At 40.5% G+C, this 27,130-nt stretch overlaps 1 protein-coding gene across 6 annotated transcripts in view; it reads right to left on the reverse strand.

The window, feature by feature from the left end:
* Positions 1 to 1,522: 1,522 nt before the first annotated feature.
* Positions 1,523 to 27,130, reverse strand: part of PHF21B (PHD finger protein 21B) — a 167,646-nt gene continuing 142,038 nt past the window's right edge. For 5 of the 6 annotated variants that reach the window (XM_065829397.2, XM_065829399.2, XM_071816566.1 and 2 more), the window contains 8 exons: positions 23,200 to 23,251; positions 17,544 to 17,620; positions 14,716 to 14,770; positions 11,113 to 11,135; positions 9,622 to 9,780; positions 8,558 to 8,633; positions 6,150 to 6,253; positions 1,523 to 3,853 (listed from right to left, as the gene is read on the reverse strand). In XM_065829397.2, the coding sequence (XP_065685469.1) occupies positions 3,629 to 3,853; positions 6,150 to 6,253; positions 8,558 to 8,633; positions 9,622 to 9,780; positions 11,113 to 11,135; positions 14,716 to 14,770; positions 17,544 to 17,620; positions 23,200 to 23,251 (771 nt within the window). In that variant the 3' untranslated portion in view covers positions 1,523 to 3,628. The remainder of the gene's footprint in view (positions 3,854 to 6,149; positions 6,254 to 8,557; positions 8,634 to 9,621; positions 9,781 to 11,112; positions 11,136 to 14,715; positions 14,771 to 17,543; positions 17,621 to 23,199; positions 23,252 to 27,130) is intronic. The other variant, XR_011741817.1, reaches the window with a different exon arrangement.

Consider the following 27,130-nt stretch of genomic DNA (forward strand, 5'->3'; position numbering starts at 1 on the left):
AAAACAGTCTGTCATGTTAAAATAAAGAGCTCTGAAGCTGTGAAGTCTGGCACAGCTGTAAAAAAACCCTTTTGCTTGGGAAGGGACATTGGGAGCCCTGCGGCTCTTGATTCTCTTCAAAGACAATGCCCAGTGCCGCAGCAAGGAATAGAGAGGCCACCGTGACTTCTACAAATCTCCACCAAAACCTTAATTTAAATTACTTCCCAAGACTAAAGGCTAGTGTAAGCCTACACTCCCTTGCAAGTGCATTAATTATTAAGGCAACACGCAGAGCTCTGTAATTGGCTCCAGTCTGTTAGCACAGCGCTGGGTTTATAGGTTAGGGTGACAGCAGAACGATGATGATGATTGCATACGATTTCTGGGTTTGCTGGTTTGGGGGTGAGGTTTCTTCTGAAACTGGAAGCAATGCTGGGGAAAACCAGGGCGCCTTTCCCATACCAGAGGCCAGGAGAGAGGAGGGGGCAGCTTGGCGGTGTCAAGCTCTTCCTGCTAACTGCAGCCCAAAATTAAACAGCGACACTGCTGGGAAGTGAAGACAAGGCAAGCCCCCCCAACCTGAGCCGAATTAAAAAAACCCTTTCCCCTTATCCTTGGAAAACAAAACAAAACAAAACAAACCCAACCCTGCTGCTTCTCTGCATTAGCCACTGTGGTAGGTTTTATGCCATTGTCTTGCTTTTATTTGGTTCATTTTATGGGGAAGCTCTCTCCCTTCCTCTGGCCAGAAACCAGACAGCTCCTGCAAGGGACATAATCTCTCATTCTTTACTACGCCTACAAAATGATTTATAAACAACTTTACAAAATGGGCCCACCATACATTTGAAGAGCACCTGAATGTGTGCGTCTGAAATGGAAGCCCATGGGTCTGCCAGCAGATCTGCTGCAGCCAACTGCTTGTCCTTGGTCTGCAGCAAGTCTCTCTCCAGTAACCCAACAAGAGCAAGGATCATGCTGCCCGCAACATGCACAAAGCACGTATGGAACACACACAGACAGCTCAGCTGACGTATGGCAACATGTTAACCTGTGGTAACCTTTTTCTGTCTTGGAGCCCTGGGCTTGTTCCTGAGATGACTCAATCTCTAATTCAGGCCAAGTGCAGTACAGCATTTAAATCCTGGTGAAAACTTTAAAAATGCAACCCATGAGAGATGCAAGAGGAAAAGGGAGAGATCTGAGGTACCATCAAGACCTCTGCTTACAGATCCAAGGAAGAGTGGGATGGGAAGAGGTGGGAAGCCAAGAAAGGGAGTGGACAAGGTGCCCCTGCCTGGGAGACACAATGGCCTCAAGGAAGAGGCCATCTTCTTGGAAGAAGGAAAAAAAATAGTGGAAAGTATTGTAGTCATTCTAGAGTTGTTTAAATCTGAAAATTGAAGACAGCAGTGGAGAAACTGGCTCTGGTCACTTCACCCCCTCAGACAGTGCCTGGCCTGGGAAGGGGTGACAGCACCAGGCCGTGGGCACACCACGCTGCAGCCCCTCAGCAGCTGATAGCACCACAATGACACCATTAAATTGTCAGTCAAGTTTAATGCATCATAAAGAAGTAAAACTACATTGGCATATTTAAGACAAACACTTTTTTTTTTCTATGCACACTATCCACTGGACAGTCCCCTTTTCAAAATAACTACTTTTAACAGTCCAAGACACTTCTTCAGAAATTCTTCACATATTCAACCTTCCAAGCCTTTCCTTTCTTTTTTCATTTCTCTGAGAAGGAAAAAAAATCATTAAACCTGAAAACATTTACATTGCAAGCCATGTTAGAATGCATAATTGGCATACAATAACCAATGTATAACAATTGTGTTTTACTTAGTTCACTTTGTTCATCAATAAAAGAATATAAAAATTTTGTTCAACCGAGTGTTGTGTATTAAAATAGATTTGTATAGTACTGCACAGTTTCTCCCGGAGTTGTGAAAATGGTTGAAGGGACCATGTGCTGCCTAGTGATGGGCGACGGAAAAAGCCAGTCCCTCGCGTGTTTTGTCTTTTTTTGTTGTTTTTTTTTTTTTTTCTTAAAAAAAGAGATATTCGGCACCATGTGATATGCTGATGTGAGACACTAGGCTTGTGTCATGCTCTGGTGGCTCCTTGATTTCCTTAAGTACCTGTCGTGCTAATTAACAGAGAACTCATAAACGACAGACACGATGGCATCTGGGTGTGTATGCGTGAGATTGAGAAAAACCGGGGTGCCCATCACTACCTTCCCGGGTAGGCCGCAGGGGGACGGGGTGGGGCCTGTGGCCTCCGGGGGGGCCAGGCGGACCCTTGCAGTATCAGGAAGACTAGCTAGTGAAACAAGCAGGCGCACTGGGATTTTCTCAGGCTAATGCTAAACGCTTCCCAAATGTGCTAAAAACCCAACAAAATCTTAAAAAGGAATCAAGTTTCAAAAAAAAAAACAAACCCAACAAACCCTTTAAATTTTCCACGGCCTGTCCCTCCCCCAGAACTCTTGATATTATCCAGTATGAGAAACAAACCCTTGAGGCAGGTTTTTCTTAATCATTTTTTTCCTGTACCATTTCAGCAGATATTTCTGCAAGCAAAAAAGAAAAAGAATAATTAAAAAAAAAAAAAAGTCACGTTACATATTTGTAACAATAAAAATGCAGTACAAAAATGTAAAGTTATCTTTTTGGCATATTATCTGTACTGGCAAGAAACAAAAACCAGAATATTTATTTGCTTTTTTTTTTCTTTAAAAACTAAATCAAAAATTGACGAAAAATAAAACCCCCAAAATAATCTCTTTAAAAAATAAAACTCAACTTGCCAAAGATATCCACTATTATGGTTTATGCTTAATCTTGCACAAAAACTCCATGAGAAAAATACACCGATAGCAAAATAAGTAAAAAGGACCTGCAAAATGTAAGGAGTTTTACAGTCATAATTTTTTTAAATACTTCGGAACGCATATACAGAAGCATCAGCATGAAAATACTTCAATATTTTACTAGAAACGCTAACTTCATACAGTTTCTTTATTTAAATATCTGCAATTCTCAACTCTAATACTTGTTTCAAAGGCTCTGTGAGTGTCCGTGATGCCATTCTGGTCAAAACAGCCCCATCTCCAGGTTACCTGAATCAACAGGGCCAACTTTGTTCCTCTGATAAGAATCCATTTGAGTCCTAAGTAGTTCAGTTTCTGGTTATCTCACCGATTTCCCTCCCACACATCGCTTTCAGCCCAACTACTTCTCTACTAGTTCACTAAGTCTTTGCATTGAAAATTTTCCCCTTAAAGCAGAACTGGAAACCGGTCTGCTCCCCACAAAAGGATCTCCCGCTTCCTATCGGCCAGACTTTTCCTCTTCATCCTCAGTCATAAATACATTAAGGCCAACATAACAAAAACAAACAAAAAAAATCTCATAAGCACTGAAGGTCTCGACAAATACAAAACCGCAGCACAACCCGCTCTGTGGGAACCTGCTGCCACAGTGACCTACAAACGGGACTGATTGGTTTGCAAGTTTCTACGCGTATCAAAACTGAGATTGTTCCTTCTCTCCTTTGTTTCCGTTTAATCTCTCCTCTGCGCATGTGTACGAAGTTCTTTTTCCCCCCTTCCTGCGCTCCCTGGCAGGCGGCTCTGTCAGTTGTTACCCTGTGACTGCTGCAAGGCTTTGTGCATGGCAGCGGAGGCAGGGGAGGGTTTGATCCAGGGGACAGTTAGCAGGGAGGAGGTGGTGGTCGTCGTCATGGTAACCTGAATCATCTGCTCGTTTTGTATCAGTCTAATGAGGGTTTTGAGACGTTCCAGTGATGACTGAGTCCCTTTCTGCTGGGCCAACAGGCTGGTTTTTAGCTCTAAGCATTTCTGTCAAACAAAGAGAAGGGGAGAGAGAAGGGAAGACTGAGAACACATTCAAATTGGTGTCAAACATCTCTCCAAACATCCTTTTGTGTCTTGAGTGCACGTCCCACTCAAATGAAGTATATTCTCCTTTGGGGATAGCAAAACCACAGCTTAACGAATGGAGTAATCACCAGTGCTGCGTACACTGCAGCACATATCTGAGGTAACAATGTTCATCCCAGTCTAAATCCATTTGGAGGATGTTTCCAACCTCATCTTGTAGACAGCTTGGCAGAAATGCCTTCTGCACTCCAAAGAGATTACTGGCACGGGATTGTAATAGCTGTGTTACTGGAAAGTACCGAAGCCACCAATGAGGTCTCTAACACTTACCAAAAGGTGTTGATAAATGCTTGAGGAATAAACCTCACCATGATGCATTTTGTACATACCACACCTTTTAGGGAGTTGGTACTGTGAAGATAAGTTGATCTCTCTAAACAGGATGTCAGCATCTTTCTGGCAGAAAACCTGACTTGAGACACTACTGTTATACTATTGCACCCCACAATCACTTGAAACATTTCATACAAACCTACATGAAAATGAGCATAAGAACAGGAGTCAAACAAACGCATCCTAATTCTCCTTTTTCTCCAAGAAGAAATAAGGAAGAATCAGTAATGCTCCTTCCCCTCCCCAAGCACGTAGTGCTGCAGCTCACATCCCATCCTTTACACTATCAACTGGCCTGAGAGGGACTACGTGACAGACAAAAACCCTGAGCCTGTCTGCTAGATGGAAGGCAACAGCCTGTCTAATATTGGAGACCTCCTGTTTTCTTTCTCCCAGTGGGCTCAGGGGTCTGGCAAAACTGGTTACTTGTCTGCAGATTGCCCCTCTTTGACCATTGTCTAGACTGTCTGGGGTTGGGGGAATTCTCCAGTCCTGGGGAAGTGGGAAATGTCAAGTTGTTTGAAAAGCAACTGTGTGGAGCTGTTCAGAGGTTGGTTTAGACAGAAGACATCTCAGGTGGAGGATAAATCATCTTCTGCTTTTACCAAATAATAGTATTCCACCTGTGGTGTGTATGAGAGTGTTCTCCTTAATGTAAATCTCTGTTAAGGCAAATGTCAGAAGTGAAATTGCACTGTGCCAGAACATCTTTAATTGCTTTTCTCCTTTCAAGTGGATACGTCTCCACTAAATATAATAATTGGCTGATATTACCATTTAAATACGACAGTGTTGCCCACTGAAATAACCTGATTCTGTTTAGGTAGAAATCTCACTGATTTTGACAGCCCTGACATACAACTGATAGCTGACCGCAATTCCCAAATGCTTTTCTTTTCTGAACACCTCATCCCACTGCACTCTCCTACCTACTAAAGATACTCCATATCCCAGAGTCACTTCTTCATACATATGAGTGTTTCCATTATTGCTGATGGTGGCTATACGCACTCACAGGGTATATTCCCCATTGTGAGGTCTTTTAATAAGTTATTGCTTTTTGTTCCACTACATTTTAAATCTGATAAATATTTTAACATTCCTCCTCTGGATAACTGAAGTGGTAAAACAAGTAGTGACCAGTTACTCCTGCAGCTGCCATTTTGATTTTTTCAGGGTAAGGAAGTTTCAAATATTTATTGAGACTTCCATGCAAGCTAACAGCCACCCCTTAAGAGTGGACCTGAGGTGAGGTAGCCCCAAGGAAGCTCCTTCAGCCAGGGAGGACAGGTATTATGGCTTTGAACTCAGCCCATTCATTACTGCCAGAGACTGGTCCTCATAATATGGTGTGTGTGGGTGATATCTCCTGTCAATATTTGAAATGAGTTCACAGAGAAAAAGATTGTGAACCCATTTCCAGTCATGGAGAGGTTGTTACAATACTCAGCCCCTGGGACAAATAACGATGGTTATTTCTACCTGATCTCAAGAGTTTTGAGCTACTGGACAGGCAGCCACCACTGGACGACACGCTTGTGAATAAACTTTTCACCTGAAGAATGGAAGTGCCTTAAAGTCACTGGGTAGATCACAGCAGTGTATGGCACTACATGGCTATTTGGGGTTTTGTGTGTGTGCAACAGGAATTCAGGCATCTTCTCCTCCTCAGCCTGCCCAAGCAGCTTGCTTTTGTGCATAAAGGAAATCCGCATGTTTTTCCCCAGCCAGAAACACATTCACATGTGAACATGCTTGGGAGCATAAATCATTTTCTAGCCACAAAATATCAGTTTTTCAGGCATAAATTCTATATAAACATCTCTGCAGGAGACTCCATGTCCCCAGTCAGGTGTCCTACCTTCACTGCATTGTTGAGAACTCGATCTTTTTCTTCTAACTGTCTATGCTCATTCTTCAGCTCACTGCTTCTCTTCAATAACTTTCGCTTCTCTTCTTCTTTGACTGCAGAACAATAGGATTAAGGATCCAGAAGTTAAGGGAAGGACATAAGGCAAACTCATGCGCTTGACAACAGAAAGCAGAAGCATGGATTTTGAATGGTGAGTTTCAGCCTTTTGTCAGCTGGTACAGCCAAATAAATCTGGAGTTTCTGCATGCATGCATGTCTCTAACATCAACAGCTATCACACAGGACAACCAAAAAGCTATAGAGTACCTTTGAGATGAATTAAAATTAATCCTTGGACCACATGTGGTCCCAGAGGTCTCCAAGAAAGAGGTGAATAGTATTTAAGAACAGGTCAGCCACCCGGAATGGCAATAGTTGGCGACCTTGGCTGAAAATCACATTCATAACAGTATCAGACCTCTGCAAAGATGCTTATGAATGTGATCTAATGCCCAAAACCTCCCAGGATAAGAGTGCAACAAGGAACTAAAAGAGAATAACGGCATTGATGGCATTGATGACATCCAATACCAACGACTGTGATACCGAATAACATCAAAACAATTAAGAGCTGATATTGCTGTAGTATTTGAGACATTAATTATAGACCGGTCAGCCTCACCTCTGTCCCTGGGAAAGTAACGGAACAGCTTGTCCTTGGTGCCATCTCAAGGCATATCAAGGATAAGAGGGTTATTAGGGGCAGTCAGCATGGCTTTACTAAGGGTAAGTCATGCTTGACCAACCCCATAGCCTTTTATGAGAATGTAACAAGGTGGATGGATGGTGGCAGAGCGGTGGATGTGGTCTACCTTGACTTCAGTAAAGCCTTTGTCACAGTCTCCCACAGCATCCTCACAGCTAAATTGAGGAGGTGTGGTCTAGACAATAGAGTAGTGAGGTGGGTTGCAAACTGGCTTAAGGAGAGAAGCCAGAGAGTGGTGGTCAATGGTGCGGAGTCCAGTTGGAGGCCAGTATCTAGTGGAGTGCCTCAGGGGTCAGTACTGGGGACTATATTATTCAATATATTCATTAACGATTTGGACGAGGGAATTGAGTGTACTATCAGCAAGTTTGCTGATGACACTAAGCTGGGAGGAGTGGCTGACAGGCCAGAAGGCTGTGCTGCCATCCAGCGGGACCTGGACAGGCTGGAGAGTTGGGCAGGGAATAACCTGATGAAATTTAACACGGGAAAGTGTAGAGTCCTGCATCTGGGCAGGAACAACCCCAGGTTCCAGTATAGGTTGGGAAATTACATATTAGAGAGCAGTGTAGGGGAAAGGGACCTGAGGGACCTGGGGGTCCTGGTGAACAGCGGGATGACCACGAGCCAGCACTGTGCCCTTGTGGCCAGGAAGGCCAATGGCATCCTCAGATGTATTACAAGGGGAGTGGTCAGTAGATTGAGAGAGGTCCTCCTTCCCCTTTACTCCGCCCTGGTGAGACCCCATCTGGAATATTGTGTCCAGTTCTGGGCCCCTCAGTTCCAGAAGGACAGGGAACTGCTGGAGAGGGTCCAGTGTAGGGCAACAAGATGATTAAGAGAGTGGAGCACCTCCCTTATGAAGAAAGGCTGCAGGAGCTGGGTCTCTTTAGTTTGGAGAAGAGGAGACTGAGGGGTGACCTTAGTAATGTTTATAAATATATAAAGGGTGAGTGCCACGAGGATGGAGCCTGGCTCTTCTCAGTGGCAAACAATGATAGGACAAGGGGTAATGGGATCAAGCTGGAACACAAGAGGTTCCACTTAAATTTGAGAAAAAACTTCTTCTCAGTGAGGGTGCCAGAGCACTGGAACAGGCTGCCCAGGGAGGTTGTGGAGTCTCCTTCCCTGGAGACATTCAAAACCTGTCTGGACACATTCCTGTGTGACCTCACCTAGGCGTTCCTGCTCCAGCAGGGGGATTGGACTAGATGATCTTTTGAGGTCCCTTCCAATCCCAAACATACTGTGATACTAGTCTGGCATCGTGCTCCATACCAAACTACATGGCTCTGCCTAGTCTGACTGCACCTCTCCGCCTCCCAGCCTGATATGAGTCTGCCTCAAAATACCATTTGCAGCCCTGTTCTCAGGAAGACGCCACTTTGATGATCGCCTCCTCCACAGACTGAAGTTCCTGAGATATCAGTCTCAGCTTCCTTAAAGAAAGCAGTTATCCAAGGAGCAGACTGAGGGTAAGGGGACAGACAGTGACCTGCTGTTCCCAGTCACAGCCCCTCATGGCCCTTTGCTTAATAATGGTATCATACCTGGTAACATTAGAACACTAATATTAATGCTATGAAGGACTCAAATGGCATTGCCTGTCAGAAGCAGGGAATCCCTTGTCAATAGCTCTGTTAATCCCTACCTGTTTTATGGGTAACATAGGAGTGAACAATAGCCAGAGTTCCAGTCCATGGCACATTGTCATCTTTCTTTAACACCTACAAGCCCAGGAAACAACAAAAAGTTAGGACTCCAGAAAGAAACACATTAATGTTTTTCTTCCTCCAGCTCTGCAGGACCAGATCTCGGGTCCTTGTCTCAGAATTCGCAAGTTGAAAGGTAATGAGAGAATAATTTGAGTAGCAGTCTCCATTGGGGCTTACTCCTTTGCACATCACTATAAAAAGGGGTTACAAATCCTCTGTTTCTTGTTGCCATGGCCAGAAGACATTCTTCAGCTCCTGACAAGTAGATCTCCACACTGTCAGCAGCATTGTCTGCTGAGCATGGGAGAGGTTGCTGGTCCATACGAAAACGTGACGGCGCAGATCTAATCCTGGGCTGCTCTGCTTCCTGCAACTGTGTGCTAGAATTTCCCCTGACATTTTCATGGGAACTTAACAGTGATCTCAAAGCTAAACACAAAGAACTCTAAGGCACAAAATCTAAGCCTCCACTCTACAATTTAGTGGCACTGTACTGTTTTAGTAATTGTTTTCCTGTTCATGCAATCAGCATTATTCACAACAACTAGACAAATCAGCAATTCTGACACGGCTATGATCAACAGTTGTATGTAATAAAGATGATTTAAAGAAAAGGAAGCATTCTTCTTGCAGCTTTCAAATTCACTGGTGAACAGTGTCTTCTTCTGACACTGTCTCTCTTATCTATAAGATTTACATTACTTGTCTGGCAACTCTAAACGCTGTAAAGATGGGAAACAAAGGAAAAGAGGAGACATTTTAAAAGGACAAATCTCAGCAGATGCGATCACAGGGAAGCTATGGCGCTCAGTGCATGGGCTAACTCTAGTACGACAAAAATACCAGAAACAAATGCCACAAACTGTATTAAAAGCCTCTCAGTATTACTTTAGCTAATGTGGTCCTCTAAGCTATGACCATAGCTTACTAACCTATGGCTTTAGTGGTACATATATTTGAGGTTTCTCCCATTTTCTTTTCTATGCTCCATGTAGCTTACCTTCTGTTGGCACTTTGGACAGACCCAAACCCCCTTAGGAGCAGTTTTGAGAGGTGGGTCCAAACAGTTGAGGTGATATGCTCTGGGACACGTGCCACAGGGCTGCAGGTTAATGCCACGCTTGCAAGCGGTGCAGTGCTCATCGTGGTGGATCTCACTCTGCAAGAGAAGGAGGATGGCTAGGGTAAAGTCAAGCCATTTAGAACCTCTCTATGCAGCATTCAAAACCTCTATTGCAGCAGACAGGCTCATTCCAACAAAAAATCTAATTGTCAAAAAGGACCCGAGCCGCTGTGGAAGAAGACAGAGATGATGGTGTATGATAGTAATAAACACAAACAAACAAACAAACAAACAAACAAAAGACCCTGAAGCAAGTTCCATGAACTGAAACAGATAGAAAAATAAAAACCAACTATCAAACACAGGAGGGAGCCGACTAATATAGCCAACTGGTGCCATAAGAATTATTTCACTTGTTTTTGATAATGTGTCACTCCAACACATGTATCCCCATGCACAGCTCTATTCTGAAGCATGGGTTGAAGTCAATATGTGGATCACTTCTCCTTCAAGTCCAAAACAGAAGGAAGCAAGTAAGAAAAAGTTTCTGGGGAAAAAGCTTTTGCTACATACCCTCTTTTATGACCTCCTCTAGAGGGCTCCTCTGTCCCTCTGTTCTCCCTGGCATTACTTGTTCTCTGCTCTGACTTCCTCTGACAACCTTTTTCCAAAAAGACTGATTAATACTTTATCTGAAGCAATATATAAAATGAACTAAGACTCATCAACAAACCTACAGTGTCGTGTAGTAAATTGCTATGCTAATCTGGTGGCAACATTAATTACTCTTTGTATAATTAAGTGCATTTTAATAAAGGAGATACGGATTTTGAAACTTTCCTGGCTTGTGAATCATCATAAAAAACTTAAATTTTCCTGCTGCTTTTCCAGGAAGGAGAATAATAATTTTGAATCTTTTTTAATTCCTAAAGAATTTTTCATTTTTAGAGGTATTAATTATACTGTTTCATTATTGTTTTAATCAGGCTTTTATCTTAATTTCTAACTCTGTCCTGTCAAAAAATCGCTCTCCAAAATATTACTCTTTAAAAATACCTGCTAAAAAAGTCTTAATTTTAACCTCAATGTAAAGAGATTTAATTTCTACAAACTAGAATGGCTACTTATTTTTCTTAAAATTTTCATTAAAACCACTGATCTGGACTAGCAATTTCTCAATCAGTGGATTCTACAAAGGGATTAAACTCATGCCTCGTATGTGAAAGCCCAAGAGTTCATCTCTTTGAAATTCTGACTTAGAGGCTCAAAGATTTAGTTAAGTGGGAAAAGTTTCACACAAGCAGTACGAAAAGTAAAGAGAATAATGCAATTTTGCACCTTGATAGAGACTATGATAACCAGAAGCAAACACTGAATTACAGAGTGATGAGAAAGACACTGGTAATACATAAATTTTGCCACACATACCTTCCAGAATGGATCCTCATTTGCTAGCATATGAAAGAAGGGCAGAGAACAGATTAGTGGGAAATACATTGCTGCAGTGAATGCTAGTTCTAAGCTATGGGAGTAATTTTAGTCAAGCTGTGACACATGAGATAGGACATTGCCAAAATTAATGTGGGCAGGAAAGAATGCAACAGCAAGCAGGGGAATTAGCATTTGAGATTTAAAAATTTACATTGCAGGAATCCAGTGTCAAAAGGTCTGATGGTAAAATGCCATAGTATGAGAAGCACAGACTTATTTCAAATTTTCAAAAATTTTCATGCAGAACTCCTCTCTGCATGCTACTAGTCCAAAAGTCTTTCTTAAGGACTTCAGCCTGCTGGGTGATGAACAGTCTGGCCCTGAACCAGCAAGGCACTTAAGCAGATGCTTAACTTGTAGTACAAAAGTGGTGCCACTGACTTATCATTAAACACATGTTTAAATGTTCAGCTGATTCATGGCCAAAATGGTCAGCTACTTGCAGGAGTGAGCTTTATGCTATCATCAACTCTCTATGCTCAAACTGTTCCCACCCAAAACGCCAAGATTTTCTGACCTTTTGATGAACCGAGCCTGTAGTGATTGCATTCACAGCCTGATAAGAACAAGAACCACCAGAGTTCACTGGAAAGCAGTCCAAGCCTTTCATAAAAATGTTTGTGAAATTCATCACACTTCGGTCCAAAACTAAAAAGCCAGAAAATTTTAACAGATTTATGGAAACTGCACCGTGGGTTGTAATTTTTGCTGATTTGTGAGTGGCTGTTGTGCACTGTTCCAGTGACAAACAGCTGATGGAGAGGGCTTTCTTTGGATTGAAGTGGAGACAACCAAACTGATGTTTCTGTCCTTTTGTCCTTCTTCAGCTCTCTCTCTGATCACAATAGGAATAGAGCTGCCCTGGTGTGATCCCTCATATACACACCAACCTGGGAGTTGCTTCCTGCTGTTACAGATTTGTTTTATACATTGATGTGCACGTACACGTGAAGGTGCAGACACATTCAGACCTCACACAGACGTAGAAGGAGGAACATAAGAAGGAAGGAACAGCTTCACATAAGTTAGAACAAAGGCTATAAATCCTGGGCTCCTTTGCTAACAGCATCTAGTGCTGCCACTCATGCACAGGGCAAGCACAGGGGAAAATATTCTACTCCAGAAGTATCCTTCCAGACGGTAGCAGTTTATGGGTGTCCCTAACTTGGAGTTTGCCTCTTCATTTCTATATTTAACAGCCGTAGAAAAACGTGGGGGTTTTTTCTACTAATTTGTCTGCTTTTCCCATAAACTGTAGCATCTTTCGGCAATGAGTTCTATAAATTATCACAGACTTCTAAAATCTGTAGATGTCACTTCATATACACAAATACACACACAGTGATCCACCGCAATATGACATCATGATTGCTCTGGGGATATAAATGATATTCAGATAAACAGGGGCTTGATAATTGAAGAGTCTTTTCCACAAATGATACATGTCAGGGGATGTGACCTCATTTCAGGTAAGACATTTTCAGATAAATGAATCCTGATTAATTGACATTTTTCTCAAAATTTATAAGACTTGTTCTCTTCTGCATTTCTGGAAATGACAATTGTTTCCTGTACTTTGTAGGTTGGGGTTTTTTTTTAGTTTGTTTATTTCTCTTTTCAGTTCACTTTTACTATTATGTTTTAAACATTTTAAAATACGCCCACTGCCACCTTCTAGTTGCTGAAAAATTAAACTGAAACCAATTTTTTTTAAAGGTATGTTTTATAAGAGAAGGGACAGTCAGCCTTGCAGTGAAGGTGGACAACTACATCACTGCAGTGTCAAACTCTCTGGGATGGCACCTGCTTTCAGTTCAGCATCCAGCACAATGGTGCCTGGTGCACATAGCTAATAAACCCCTACAGAGGAAGGGAGCTCTGCTATAAAGAAGTTCAGTTTAAAAGTATGAGAATATGCAGAATCCCAGCACAGATTCTGGATGCTGGTAAAACCAAAGACACAGGACTTGAAGAGAAATTAACAATTAAGGAGAGTGCGTGCAGATTTCCAAGTGGCTCTGAGACAGTTGCATCACTGGAGCTCTGTCACTTGCCTACTTCCTTGCAAATAAAATAGGAAATACGCAGCAGAAAGGTCAGAGATATCAAACCCTAACTTAAATGCAATCCCCTGAGAGGCTAACAGCACAGCTTGCTAACATTGCCATTCTCTCCTGTTTTTTCCATGTGTGTACATGGGAAAAACAAGTGTTATGACAAGACAAATAATAAATTATAATTTTAATTTGGAAGATAAAACTAAGCCGGGAATAATGTTCTTTCCACTGGGGCTCACATGAACATAGGCTCCTGCTAAGAGGCATGTCATCATCGCTGTTTACCATGTAATAACCTCTCTTGCCCTCTGAGACCCTATGCATTAGGGGCATATGGTAAGTAGGCCAATTGTCTGCGTGTAGCACATGTCATTTTGAAGGTACAGGGAAGTGCTGCTGCATTGCAGTTGGTGATCCTGTGGTGCAGGATTTCAAGGCAGGGTCAGAAAAGTGAATCTCAAGCACTAAACGTGACACTTGACAGGGATATCAAGCAAACACTGAAACAGTGCCCAAACTCTATGTCTTAACTGAAATTACCCCAGTAAATGCTCCTAATACTGAAACAATATTTGGCTTAAAAAAAGGCCTGTCTTCCTTAAAATCTAATGCACTACAATAGAGCCTAAGTTATAAAGGCAACACAAGGGCAAGTACATAATCATATTTCTTTCCCACCTTTCTCTTCTCTTCTGAAATGCAACTCAAACTTCTCGCTTTCTCTCTTAAAATCCTACATGGGGCTTGTCTGAAGAATTAAACTGTACTCAGTGGTCTCCTTGTTTCATCTCCCACCTCTGAACTCTTTGCCTTCTCTGTATGTTGCACGTTTTTCCTGGAATGAGCTTCTTCACACAAACTAATCAGCCAAAATGGCTCCTCTGAGTTGTTCATTCTCAAGGCTTTTACCATGGAATTTTCAGCATCTGAAGTTCTTCTAAACACAAGATTAGAAGGCATCTTCAAGGCTATCAAATAGAGATTTATGGCTCCAGCTCCTGGAGTCATAAAAATCACGTGTTTTTTCAGCCATTGTTCTTAAAGCAAAACGAATGGTAAATTTCTAGCCCTGAAGACGGACAGCAGTTTCTTAAAGCTGATGAAAAGAGGCAAATGAAAAGCTCACAATAGTAATTATTTTTTAAGTCCCAATTTTTCAATGTATATTTTTAAGCACTTGGGGTTGGCAACACTGCCTTTTTCAATCAGTCCTCTCACTGCATGGTGCTTACAATACTAGAGATCAGATTTTCCACTGATTGCAGGGACTTTGGATCAATTTCTCCACAGTTTTGACCTCTAGCCTTATCCGTTGACTGTTTTTACATGAAAACCATCTATTTTCACTACACATTAAAAAGTGCAGGGACCTTACACAAAGCGATGCCCTATGGTACCCCAGCAGCTATTCGTATGAAATCCGACTAATAAATATTTAACATATCATTAGAATAGTAGTATATTCATTTTAAAATATGCTTACCTCTTGTAGAAAGGAACAAGGGGTTATTCAAATAATTTGATGCAAGGCGTTTCCGCTACAGGGGAAAAGAAACCAACCACAGTGTCATTGAAAAGTGCTCTGGTTATCTCTTACCATTTCTTATTAACAATCTCCATGAGCTTCCCTCATACACTAGAAGCTATCCACAAGCCAGTCTGTGACTTAGAATAACCATTGCAGTCCCTTGAGACTGCATTATTTACCTTTCTAAGAATTCTTCATTAGAGCAGTTTGACATGCATTAGATTTTATTAACAAAATTTTATTATGAAATTGTAAATTTTATTGATTGAGTTCCAGGATATGTTACAGAGCTTGATAAGAGCAAGTCAACAGCAACAGTAACTCCAAATCTAGCAGATAAACAATGTCGGTCAAGGAAAAACTGCATAATAAATTGTTGCTGTGAGATAACATCTTTATTTGTGTATATAGAAATGGTGCTGGACTTCCCACCCGCAGAAAAGCCTCACGACCTTCTGTGAAACTTGCCTATAGTTCATAGGAACATATTTCCTTTGCAAGCTATGCGTTAGAGCCTAAGCAAAATATTTCTCTTTTAGAAGTTAATGTGTACAACCTCTAGGAGCTGGCAGCGACTTCGATCTGCTGAGGTCACCAAAGACTTTCAAACTTAGGAACACGGATCACTAGAAACCCAACTGAGATGTTGAACTAATTTAATGCAGCCCATTGCCAGCTTGTCAGATGCTAAAGGCTGTTGGTCAATAGCAAGCTGGGCTTCATTAACAGTCTATATAACCCCTAATTGTTTCTCTGAGCCATCCAATACTTGTACAGCAGGTCTGGAAACAGAACCATTTTCCTCCATTAGATGTTGTTAGACTCTGCTTGGAGGAAAATCAGAGGGGTTTTGCTAATAAATGATTTATTCTGTGGTGAGTAAACTGTTCTCTTATATACAGGTGCCTGACAGTCTGTTAATGAACTTTGAATTGATGTTTCTTCCTTCAAAAAATACCCAGCCTGAAACTTAACACTTCCCTATGAGAAAAAAAAAAATCTATGGAAAGTGGAAAAATAGAATGGTGTATATATATATACTTTTTTTTTTTTTTTTAAAGAAAAAAGCTTTGAAAAGAAAAAGTACAACATTCAAGTGAAGCCATAAGACCACAATCACATTTCTGTAGCATCACCGCTACAGATGCTGAGCTCCTGCCGTTTTGAGGGGCGTTGGCAAATAAAAAGTCTAATTTATATGCAATTTCAATTTAAACAATCATGAATTAAAGATCATTCAGTAGACTAAGCGTAAATTAAACTGCACCAAAATGCCTGAAATGGCACAAAATACCTCAACTCACTGATTAGCAAATCAATCTGAGCAGCTAATTGATCAGAGGAAAACCATCTGCCTCCATTTCACTTGAACGGCATTCCCCATGGTCAGTACTTAATGACAACTCCTAATGAGGACACAGCTGATCAGCCACAGGATTCTTCCACAGACACTTCTTTCTCCATGCCATCTTTCACTTCAGGATGTGCTTTTGATTATAGATATAATGACAAGTATGAACTAGGGGTGCAGCAGACTTCCTCCATCACCTCCTCTATCACCTCCTCTATCCCTGCTCCAAGACAACTGAGATTCTCACAACCACTGATCAGATTACAGCCAGGAAACTCTGCTGCAAGTATTTTAATAAACTCATCAGGACAAAAAGGTCTAAGTGAAGACACTACAGATTTAATCCTAGCAAGGCCAAGGTTTCTACTGTGTTAAATATTGTGTGTACGGAAGAGGTTGCTAGAGAAAAGTTGAGTTCTGAAGAATTCAAGTGCCCAGAGCTGTTCTGGAGTATAAAAATTTCCAATATTTTCAAAAAAAGAACAATCAAGCCACTAAACAGCTTGACTACTGTGGCGAGTTTCTTCTCAGCCTCATCTGTCTGCCAGCAAACACAGAAATCTGAGAAGTTGGCATACCAAAAATTCTGCATTGCTTGTACCTAAATAAAGAAAAATCACTTTCTTTAGGCTTGAAGAACTCAGAACACAGTCTTGCTTACATGGAGAGCTAGGTGCAAGTAGTTTCACTGCTGTAGGAAGTTCAAATAGTAACCACAAACTGTGATAAAATTTTAAAGGTGGAATTTTAATATACTTGAATAAATGTATATATGCCAATTCAGAAACAAAGAAAAAAACAATATCAGAAAAAAAAAAAAAATCTTTTCTGTTTTTACACCAAGTTTGCAATCCAATATTATGTAGGACCAAATTTTGTTACTACCATAAATGTAACAGCGTCAGCGTAAGAGACAACAGAGATTATCCACAGCATTTCATTTTTAATTATGCATTTTTATATTTATTATGCAGGCTTCCATACCCCCTGCAGAGCACACTGATTCTTAAACCAACACATCTCTTTTATGAATGTCACTAATAAAATAAGCAAAGTTCTCCATTTATTATTTGGCACATAGGAAAAGAGAAATAGCATGCAAGTTTGAACATAATGCAGCACTTCTGTTCTACAGTTCTGACCTAAAGGGACCATCTGCGTGGGTGAAAGAGTAATTAGGTCCCACATTAATTTAGTGCTTTTGGCCTTTATTAAAACTAAGATGAATCCTAGTTTGAAGCAAGTGATGTTGTGGAGTGAAAACTTGTTGCTTAGCTACTGGGATGAGATATTTTCTTTCTTTTCCACATCAATATCCCTTTACAAGTAAATGTGTGGTTCTGCATCCGTATATACTTTTGTAATAAGAAGCACTTAAACCTTTTACTGACATGAAATAGAACTGTGGTGAAAAAAGTGAATGATAAAGTACCTCTGTTTCCAAGAGTCCACTGTAGGCTGGATTTGCTGTGCTTCTTCTCTTTCTTTCCTGACGCTTGCTCTGGATTTCTGTAACCATGGAAAGAAACATGAATTGTGTGTTTCTCATTCATCAGGGAAAAATGTAGATCTAACTTGTTAAGCAAGATGCTCTTACCCTCAACCCCTTGGGCTTTGTGTTCAGTTTCAGTTTCTAAAGTATAATTGGGTTGCATCAGCAATGATATTTGCTGCAGTTCAACGTTTCACATTCATAAGCTTTTCCTTGTAAGATTCAGAACACAAGCATTTTCTATTTTTTTTTCCCTCCTCCAAGGTGGACTTCTGCCACCCTACAAGATTTTTATTATGATCCCTTCAGACACATATTCAGCAAACATCAACAGAGAGCTTTCAAAATACTATTAATGTCTGCTGTTAACAAAAATGAAGCATTTAAAGCAGCTCAGCCTTGTAATTCATAACAGATGAAAGCATAGAGATACTTTAGAATTTAATTTACAGTAGCGGAGGTTAGAAAAAGCATGGTCAGAGTGGCATGACTAGATTCAGTTCTCACTAGGGCGTGATGATTTATCCATCCAAAAATATACAACTTCACGATCCTGAGAGCGGAGAATGTTGTTATGAGCCATACATGCGTTTGTGTCGCTGGAAACAGCGGCACAAGGACAGGTCCATTGAATTGCAGTCCTATTCGGAAAAGGCTGAAATGCAAGAGAACTCCTTTCTGCTAAATGGTAACACCTATTCTAGATGGTACTTGCTGAGGACTGCATTTAGCAACAACTAGTCACATCCATACTTCTATAAACACATAGAGAAAGAGTGAGCAGATTCCTGGCCCACTGAAATCTGCAGATTTAATGCTACTTTCATCTGAGCTAGGATTTCATTTTTGTCATATGGAATTTCTTTTTCCAGCTCTTGACATAAGTTCAGAATGGTGAGATTATTATAACCATGTATTTTAGAGCATACTTTTTATTTTGATAATAATCTAAGACAGACCTACTTCTTAGCAAGGAGAGCCACCCAATATCCATCTCATGACGTGAAGTGTACGCAGCTGGGCCGATGCTCTACTCTAAAATGTTTCCTACATGAATATTGTAAGGCAAAGTTTAGACTGCACTGGGGTGCCTGAGGGATGTTGTTAGTCTAAGCACCTCCACTGTGGTGACACCTCCGTTCTGTCTTGCTCTACGTAAATCTCTCAGAACAAGATGAATTGGCAGGAGCACTAGCCCTTCAGCCCAGAGGACCAGGAGCACACCAAACAGAAACTCAGGACACCATCTGCTTCTGCAGAAGGTCTGGCATCTTTCATCAGTGTCCGAGCTAAAGAGGTCTATCTCAGAACACCCTCAGTGCCAGAAAATGGCCTTCACGATATTGAGGACTATCTCCCATTTGCAATCCAACAGTAAGATACAGTCCAGATTTCAGGGTGTTTACAACAGGATTCCCAACACATAGTTCTGGTTTCCAGGCACCCTTTCCAAATGTTTATCACATACCACTTTAAGTGTTGCTACAGTATATGGTATTGTTGGTCATGTCTTGGACACAGTGTCCCTAAAAACAAGGCCAACACTGTATGGATTTTACACTGCCCTCAGTTCCAAGATATTGATTTGGAACTTTTCATTCATGAATGACTATTGGCTAAGCCACCACTCTTGGAGTGATACATGTATCAGAGGGAACCTGGATAGATAAGAAAAACAGCAGAGCAACTATTTGCATATTCTGGCTGGGTTTTCCCCACTGACACAGCAACATGTCCCCTCTCACGCTCAGAAGGTGTCTGTCTTCTCCTGGGGCAATTCAAAGAGCACAGACACAGTCTGACATGAGCTAGACTTATGCTGCCATGTGACTCGGGGAGCTATACAGGATCTCACTACTGAGGAACATGTGATCCGAGGCTGCACTGAGACGTGTGATCAACTCCATGTCTGCAACCACTGCCAGCATCTTGTTAACATCCTTGGTGATTTGCAGACTCCAAACCGGAGGATCTCATATGGGTAACAGTTTTGTCCCACTGTAAAAGCATTTCCTATGAAATGTTTGTCTTGCTATGCTGAAATCTCCATCCTGAAGCTTCCAAACCCTTTGGCATCTTCTGAAGGGAACTGAGCCTCAGAAGCTGGGGAAGTGCTAGACATAGCTCCAGAAGCCTGCCACTGAGCCACGAGAAGAGAGATGGTTGTTCTCAATGTCAACATCAGTGTGTGTAAGAAGCTCTCAAGGCCAAAAGGTACCAGGAGACATCACAAAAGAGGAATCATGTGCCCTGATGCTGGCAAAGACATAGAGAAATTAGACACCCGCTGACTTTTTCCTCTGGAATCAACAGTGTGAGCTGGAGCTGTGGTTCTGGCAGCCAGGCTCAGTAAACCATGCTACGTGGTCAGAGGAACCCAGGGCTTGCAGCATCTCAGAACCCACGTGGCAGTGTAACGAAAAAGATGGAGTTATGGCAGCCCAGTCCTTTCCAGAGGTTGTCACAGGGATACAAAATCGTGACTTTTCACTGGCCCAGAAAAAGAAATAAACAATTTAACAAGGCAGAGCTTCCCATGTGCCCGAGTCCATAACCGAGCTGACTGTCTTCACAAGAGAACTGTGATGGATCCATACCTCTCTGCCCTTTAGGGTCCCAGGATTAAGAGACAATTTCTTTGGCACATGCTCTCACCAAGGCAACAGAAATATTTGATGGAGTCTGAATGACACGTGGTAGCTACCCAGAACACAGCTGTGGAAGAGGCATCGTTACGGTAGAGATAAAAGCTGGCTGGGGGAAAAGTAATAGCAGTTGGAATAGAGGGAAATAGGGAGAGGAATGAACTGAAATGGCTCTAGATGTATTCCACTCTATGCAGCCATCAGGGAGGGAGAGCACAATGTTAGCTCTCTACTTATGGTAACAGTGAAGAATAAGTATCTGTGCTTGTGATACAAGGAATATAGATATCTAAGAGTGTGCATGTAAATAATCACACCAAGGTAGAACAAAAGCATGTGTTACTCATTACTTCTGCTAAAAAGTATTGTGTACATTTCAAAGCAGGGCTTAATAAGGAAAAATAAATAATTTGTTTTAACTGATTAAAACATTCCAGTAATCTACATGGAAATATTTCAGGTGTTTTACTTTGTTAGGATAAAACAAGATGTACATTTTTAGAATCATCTGAATTAAAGAATTATTTTAAAGTTTTCTTTCTACTTTTTTTTTTCTTTTTTAAATAATGGTGATGCTAAAAGGTGTTCCAATAGCCTAGAGAAAGAGTTTTAATATGTTACAACCATGCACTGCATCACAGAATTGGGCTATCATATTCCTTAGTTTATTCATTTAAAAAATAGAACCCAAATAGCAAAACAAACAAACATTTACTGGTAAAGGCCTCAAAAGATGCCTCACACCTGGGCTCTGCAGAACAGAGTTCTTTTCCCTGTAAGGGGGAAGACGCTCCTCTGGACATGAGGTGGAAAGGCTGCTAGGCTGACAAAGAAATCCATACAGAAGAGGATCATAGCCCTTCACCACAAAATTAATGAATAAAATGAAGAAAAGCAGTAACGTTGTGAATTAATGATACTGAGTGAATAAGCTTTTAATGACCCAATCTTGATACAACGTAATTCCAAAAATGTGAAAGTGAGAAATATAAGTACTAAAATAAACTGAACTGTATAATGACCACTGCTTTCTGATAAATAGCAATTGCTGATAAACGTAAATATGACATAGCACTAAAATAATAACTTCTAGCATGTGAAAGCTATAAGGTATTTTTGACAGTTATAATCACCAATAGTCATGAAGAAATACCCACAGTAAATAGCTCTTGGTGGGAGCCATTTATTTATATCTAGTAGGAATATAAAAAGTGAATTTGTCTGAAAGAATTGATTCTGTAGGATTAGTATTGTAGCAGTAAAGTTCAAAATGTGCATCTCTGCACTTCCTGTAGAACAAACAGAGCAGAGTGGCACTTGGCGTTTTGAACGTAAGCATTAAATCCATGCAAACAATTTATTAGTTCCAATAAAATCAAAGGGTAAAGAATTATTCAAAATTCAGTTCTCTCTGTTGTAAGCTTAATTTGCACTTCAGCATAATTTCAAATGTTGTCCTATTTTCCTTAGACAAAGAAAACAAGAACCAGTCATCATTTGCACTTTTTGGATTATAAATCTTCTCCCAAAATTGCTGTAGCTTTTTAATTTCCATTTCAATCCATTACCATTAGGGGATTAAAAAGGCTGATGGCTTAAAGTTTCTCTAAACTGCTTTCAAATTCTCAGTCACTGGGACATTAAATATGCATTCTAAAATGCATATTTAAAGAGGAAAGACTGAAAAAAGGCAACAAGACCCACAGATAACATGCTGCTTATATTAAGGAGACCTTACAGTGAATATGCTATTTTCTTTCTAATTCACGAACACTCTTTAAACCAAGGAACAGAAGCACAGGGATTCTTACTAGAAAGAAATCAAGCTGTAAATTGGCAGATACCTCTTGAGTTAGCAAGGTATCTAAGCATGTGCTTAACTCTAAAGTACAGAAAACTTAAACTCAGTAAACTGGACGTTGTCAAGTATTTTGCCAATGACAGTCCATGAGATGGATGGTACATGTCAATTACGATTAATATTTTTAAGAATCATTAACAGCTGGCACAGATACCAAATTTGTTCTCCTTACACTAGTGGAACCACAACTTGTATTAGCTGACACACCAAGTTGCAGACTTTTTTTTAAAAACAGCTGTATCTTCTTTGTCCATGAAAACTAACCCATTTTGCCAAGAAATGCCCAAACTCACCTCACACCACTGGCAAAGTTGCCAAACAAGCTCTTTTTTTCCCCTCTTGTCCAATTTTCCAGAAAGACAAAGCTGATACAGAGGAAGGTGTATTTCTGCTAACTCTTGGAAGGTATTTTTGAAAGGCTAGAAAAGTAAACTGAACCATATGTAATTCTGAATTTAGTTTATGTGCAATATTTGTTTGAACTTGTATTCAAAAGCCTGGGAAGGCATAGTAGCAGCTCTCACACAAAAGCAGGATCAGACTGGAAGTTCATTTATTTTTTGGCTAAATGCGGAGAAATGAGGAGAAGGAAGTCTTTGTGAGAGGTAGCTTTCTAATTTGTTTAAAATCTTATAAAACAAATGCCAGATTTTCACCATTATTTTACACACATGGAACTCTAGAGATGATGAATGACTAACTCCAGAAATGGGGAAGGAGGAGAGGGCACGATTGCTACAGAATATCTAGGTACACATCTTTGAATCTTGCTGACTCTTGAAGCAGATTGACACTGGCCAGAGCCTTTGCAGACTTTCTGCTTCACTATCATCCTCCAGTTGTTAACCTGCTTTAAAGGACCATGACGACTGAGCGAGCCCAAATGCCACCTTATGCCAACCCTGCTGGTGCTGGCTATAGTGCCAGTTCTCATGCCTCTTGAGCTGTGCAATGGGGTGGGAGGTAAGGCTGAAAAGCATAATTCTGCATAGGTAACATTTCACCTGATTTTTAATTGCCCTTCTGAGGACAACCAAGAGAAAATATTTCACTCAAAAACTGAGCTGTAAAACACCATATGCCATCTTACCTTCCAAATGTTCTGTTGTAACCAGTCCTAATGCTACCATGAAGGCAATTTTCTAAGGAGAAAATAAACAGGAGTTAGACTTTTTTCTGCTATAACAATCATGGTAGAAGTAAGTAAAATAAATCTAGCATCGACAGTACAAACCCAGTAAAGGTCTTTCAGAAATGTATCTTATTTGAATGCAGAGTAATAAGAAGAACTTTAATTGAAGATTTGCTTCAGATATGCCTGGTCAGTCACATCCTGCTTGTATGACTATATGAACTCTAGCAGTTCAGAGACTGTGAAGCCAGTGCTGTATGACTACCAATTTTATGCAGTGCATGATCAGAATTCAGTCAGTTCATTCAATTCAATTTCATATTGCTAGCTGCTTTGTTACTACACTCTTTAGATAAGTAATTGTGTATTATTATTACTATCTGGACATGGCACTGCTTTTATTGGATATGAGCAAGCTGTATGAAGTAAAACAAGATATGATACACTTTCACTGAATTTTACAACACTAAACAAGACATTTGAAACATTGAAAACCCCCTAACCCTCAAAAAGCTTTCAGAAACTTCTCTTCCCAAGTTACAAAAAGAATATCACATGCATGAATTATGAAGAGGAACACTGATCCAATATTTTCCCTCAATGGGGAGTGAACAAGCATCTCCCACCAACACTGATGAACTCACTTTGCGGTGAAGAACGTAAGCTAAAATACTGCTCAGAATTATTTTACAAGATACATGCACAAAACACATCTGCATACTAAGAAATCTTTCGATGCAGTGTATAGGGCAAGTACTAGAGCAGACTCTAAATTTTCTGTCAGAGATTTTTCATTGGGAAATTTTTCTTCGCAGAAGTTTTGCTGGAGCTTTTACTTCATCTTTTTGATGGAAAACCGAAATTCTGCTGTGTTGTTCCAAACCCAAACTGAACAGAACTTCTTGGTTTGCAGTCACACCCATGGTAGCATGGGGCCCTGGGGATATCTTACTCACTCCTGCGCTTAACAGTCTTGTTGGATCATGTTACCCAAGTGGTATTTTCACAAGGTACAATTCCACAGGAGAGACAATCTGACTATGGAATGGAGGCTGTTAGGAAATCCAAGAAAGCAAAGCCCACAATCCAACTCTGATAAAGTATTCAAGGACCATAGGAAGACGCAATTATCATACTCACCCAAAACAAAATGTGTAGATTAGGGTCAAACTAAACCACAGTGTTTGAGCAGCAAAAGGTCAAAACATCCTGTTTTTATCAAAGAAGTGCCAGGAGAACACACATTTCAGCACTTCAAAGACAAAATTAGTTTGACCCTCTTGTTTTGTGAAAAGCTTGATGATTCAACTTTTCATTTCAGTTCAGGATGAAATCAACTAGTAAGTAACCAGAACAACCATTTCCCTTGCAATTCTGACTTCCACACAGCAAAATTGTGAAAGCAAGCACATCCTCCTCTTGTAGATGAAAAGATCTAGCTATGGGTTCTTCAAAATCTGAGGGTCAGTATTGGACATTGATAGCCTTCTTGTATCTGTGAAAATACCTTTGTCAAACAGGTGAACTAACAACCTCACAAGACAGGAATAGTTTCTCTCCATAATCTCCTGGTATGTGACTCTCCCTGTAGACTGAAAAATGGTGATGCAGAATCTCATCACTGGCCATTTAGATATATTCATGCTATATTTCTGCCTTCCATAACTGTGGTAATCACAAGCACACGTCTTCATTTGCATGTCAGGCCTTGATTTCAATAATGTTCACTCCTTACATGTCTAAAATACCAGCTAGGCACAGTGGGGGCTCCACACCTAAAGTGAAAAATGAATATTTGATCTGAGATCCACTGTGCAGATCTGAGAAGGAAATTAATCAACTGAGTGGAATTACAAGCTTCACCTCACAGAATCACAGAATGTTAGGGATTGGAAGGGACCTCAAAAGATCATCTAGTCCAATCCCCCTGCCAGAGCAGGAACGCTTAGATGAGGTTACACAGGCAGGTTTTGAATGTCTCCAGAGAAGGAGACTCCACAACCTCCCTGGGCAGCCTGTTCCAGTGCTTTGGCACCTTCACTGAGAAGTTTCTCCTCAAATCAAAAAGTAACTTTGTGGCAGGATATGACTGGGCACTCTAAATGGAAGTAATAACAACATTTAGAGAATCAGAAAGTTGTAACAGTTAATGTGTGATTGTATTTTCCCAATGGAGCACAGAATGCCTATAGTACCCAAAGATCAAACTCTAAGGGGGACATACATTTTTTGACATCTAAACTAAAATTATTTGAGTACTGGAATGCTTGCTAAAGAATTTCCTCTCTTCATACTCCAATTACTTGACTACATACCTAATTAAATGTAATGACAGTATACTTGCTCAACATGTGAAGAGTCTTCATACATGGACTTGATAATTACCTCACTATTAAACAAAGGAAGGATTAGCTTCTATAGATATTTGAAAGATGGTTCCTTTCAACAAAACCCCAGTAGAAGTGGTATTCTTTTTAACAAGTATATTGTATTAACAGGATATTTTTTCAATGAGTTTTGCTATTTCACACTCACGTAGCTCATCAGATTGAACTCGAAATACTACTTCTGCTTTTCTTTAAAATGTCACAGAGTCTATTGTTTCTCTTCTCTGCAGGAATCCACAGAACTGTGGCTTCAGTTTCTCCAGAGTTTCAGTCCAGGCCTAACACTAGCATTTAGTTCACAACTGCAATGTCTCTCTCTTGTCCTTCTTTGATGGGATTAAAAACACTGTTAGCTAAATAACCATCATGTATGGCAGTAATGTTTCTTTTAAATAATAAACTGCTAGGACACCCTGGAAAATGTTGTCAGAAATATAAAAATTTACTAATATAAAGTTTTTCTAAAAAAGTTTTGGGCAGAATTCTGTTTTTGTGCTGAAATCCAGTCCTTTTAAGGAAAAAACAAAAACCAAAACCAAACAAATACCACACAAAAAAACTCAAAGCAAACAAACAAACAAAAAAAATAACCACGCACACACTCTCCCCCTCAAACAAATAAACCCAACCCAAACAAATAAACAAACAAAAAACCACACACACACCCTCCCCCAAAAAAAACCAAATAAACCCAACCCAAACAAACAAAAATAACAACCCAACCCAAACAAAATCAAAACCAAACCCTCCAGGTCCTCTTCAGCCCCAAGGGGACTGAAGCCTCACAGTTCATGTCTCAGGAGAGAGCTCTGACCACTGGGCCTGGGACACCCTGAGTGGCCAAGATCCTCCATGCTGGTGCTGGGAAAAGCGCTTCACAGCCAGGCAACCCAGCATCCCGTCTGCAACACAGCGATGCGAGGAGGTTTGGTTTAGTCTAACAATTATGTACTTGGGAAAGGAGAAATCTTTAGCTTATGCAGGAGGCACGTGTATTGCAGGGGCTGTATCTAGGATCAGGTTCACAGCTTCCCAGCAGAATGACCAAGCCAGGAATAAAAGTTAATTATCCTCAGTCTTTTCTGTTTGTGCAGGTACACTCAGTAACTGCATATGGGATTCCTGGCTACTGGTAAGTCTGGTGATTTCTGGTTTATTTGTTTTAAATTTTTCCATTTAATTTGTTAAATCCCAGGCTGTCACAACTAACATTTATGTAGAGCCATACTGGAGTTCCTGCACCAGTTTTATGCTTTGAAGATAAAGGTGTCGAGAGAAGTACCTAAAGTGCTTATTTTCTTTTTAAAAAGATCATGGTATCTTTATTACTCTTTTCCTTAAATTTAATCATCTGTTTAAAAGCCATAAGTGCCTTTAGAAATGCGCAGTATGTCTTTTCATGAAGCAAAACAAAGATTTTTTACAAAACCATTTCATTTTGTAATTACATGTTCTATTTATGTCATTACATGTATTTACACTAATTATGCTGTTAGTTCTAA

This window comes from Patagioenas fasciata, chromosome 1 (genome assembly GCF_037038585.1).
Source record: "Patagioenas fasciata isolate bPatFas1 chromosome 1, bPatFas1.hap1, whole genome shotgun sequence".
In the NCBI taxonomy this organism is placed as follows: domain Eukaryota; kingdom Metazoa; phylum Chordata; class Aves; order Columbiformes; family Columbidae; genus Patagioenas; species Patagioenas fasciata.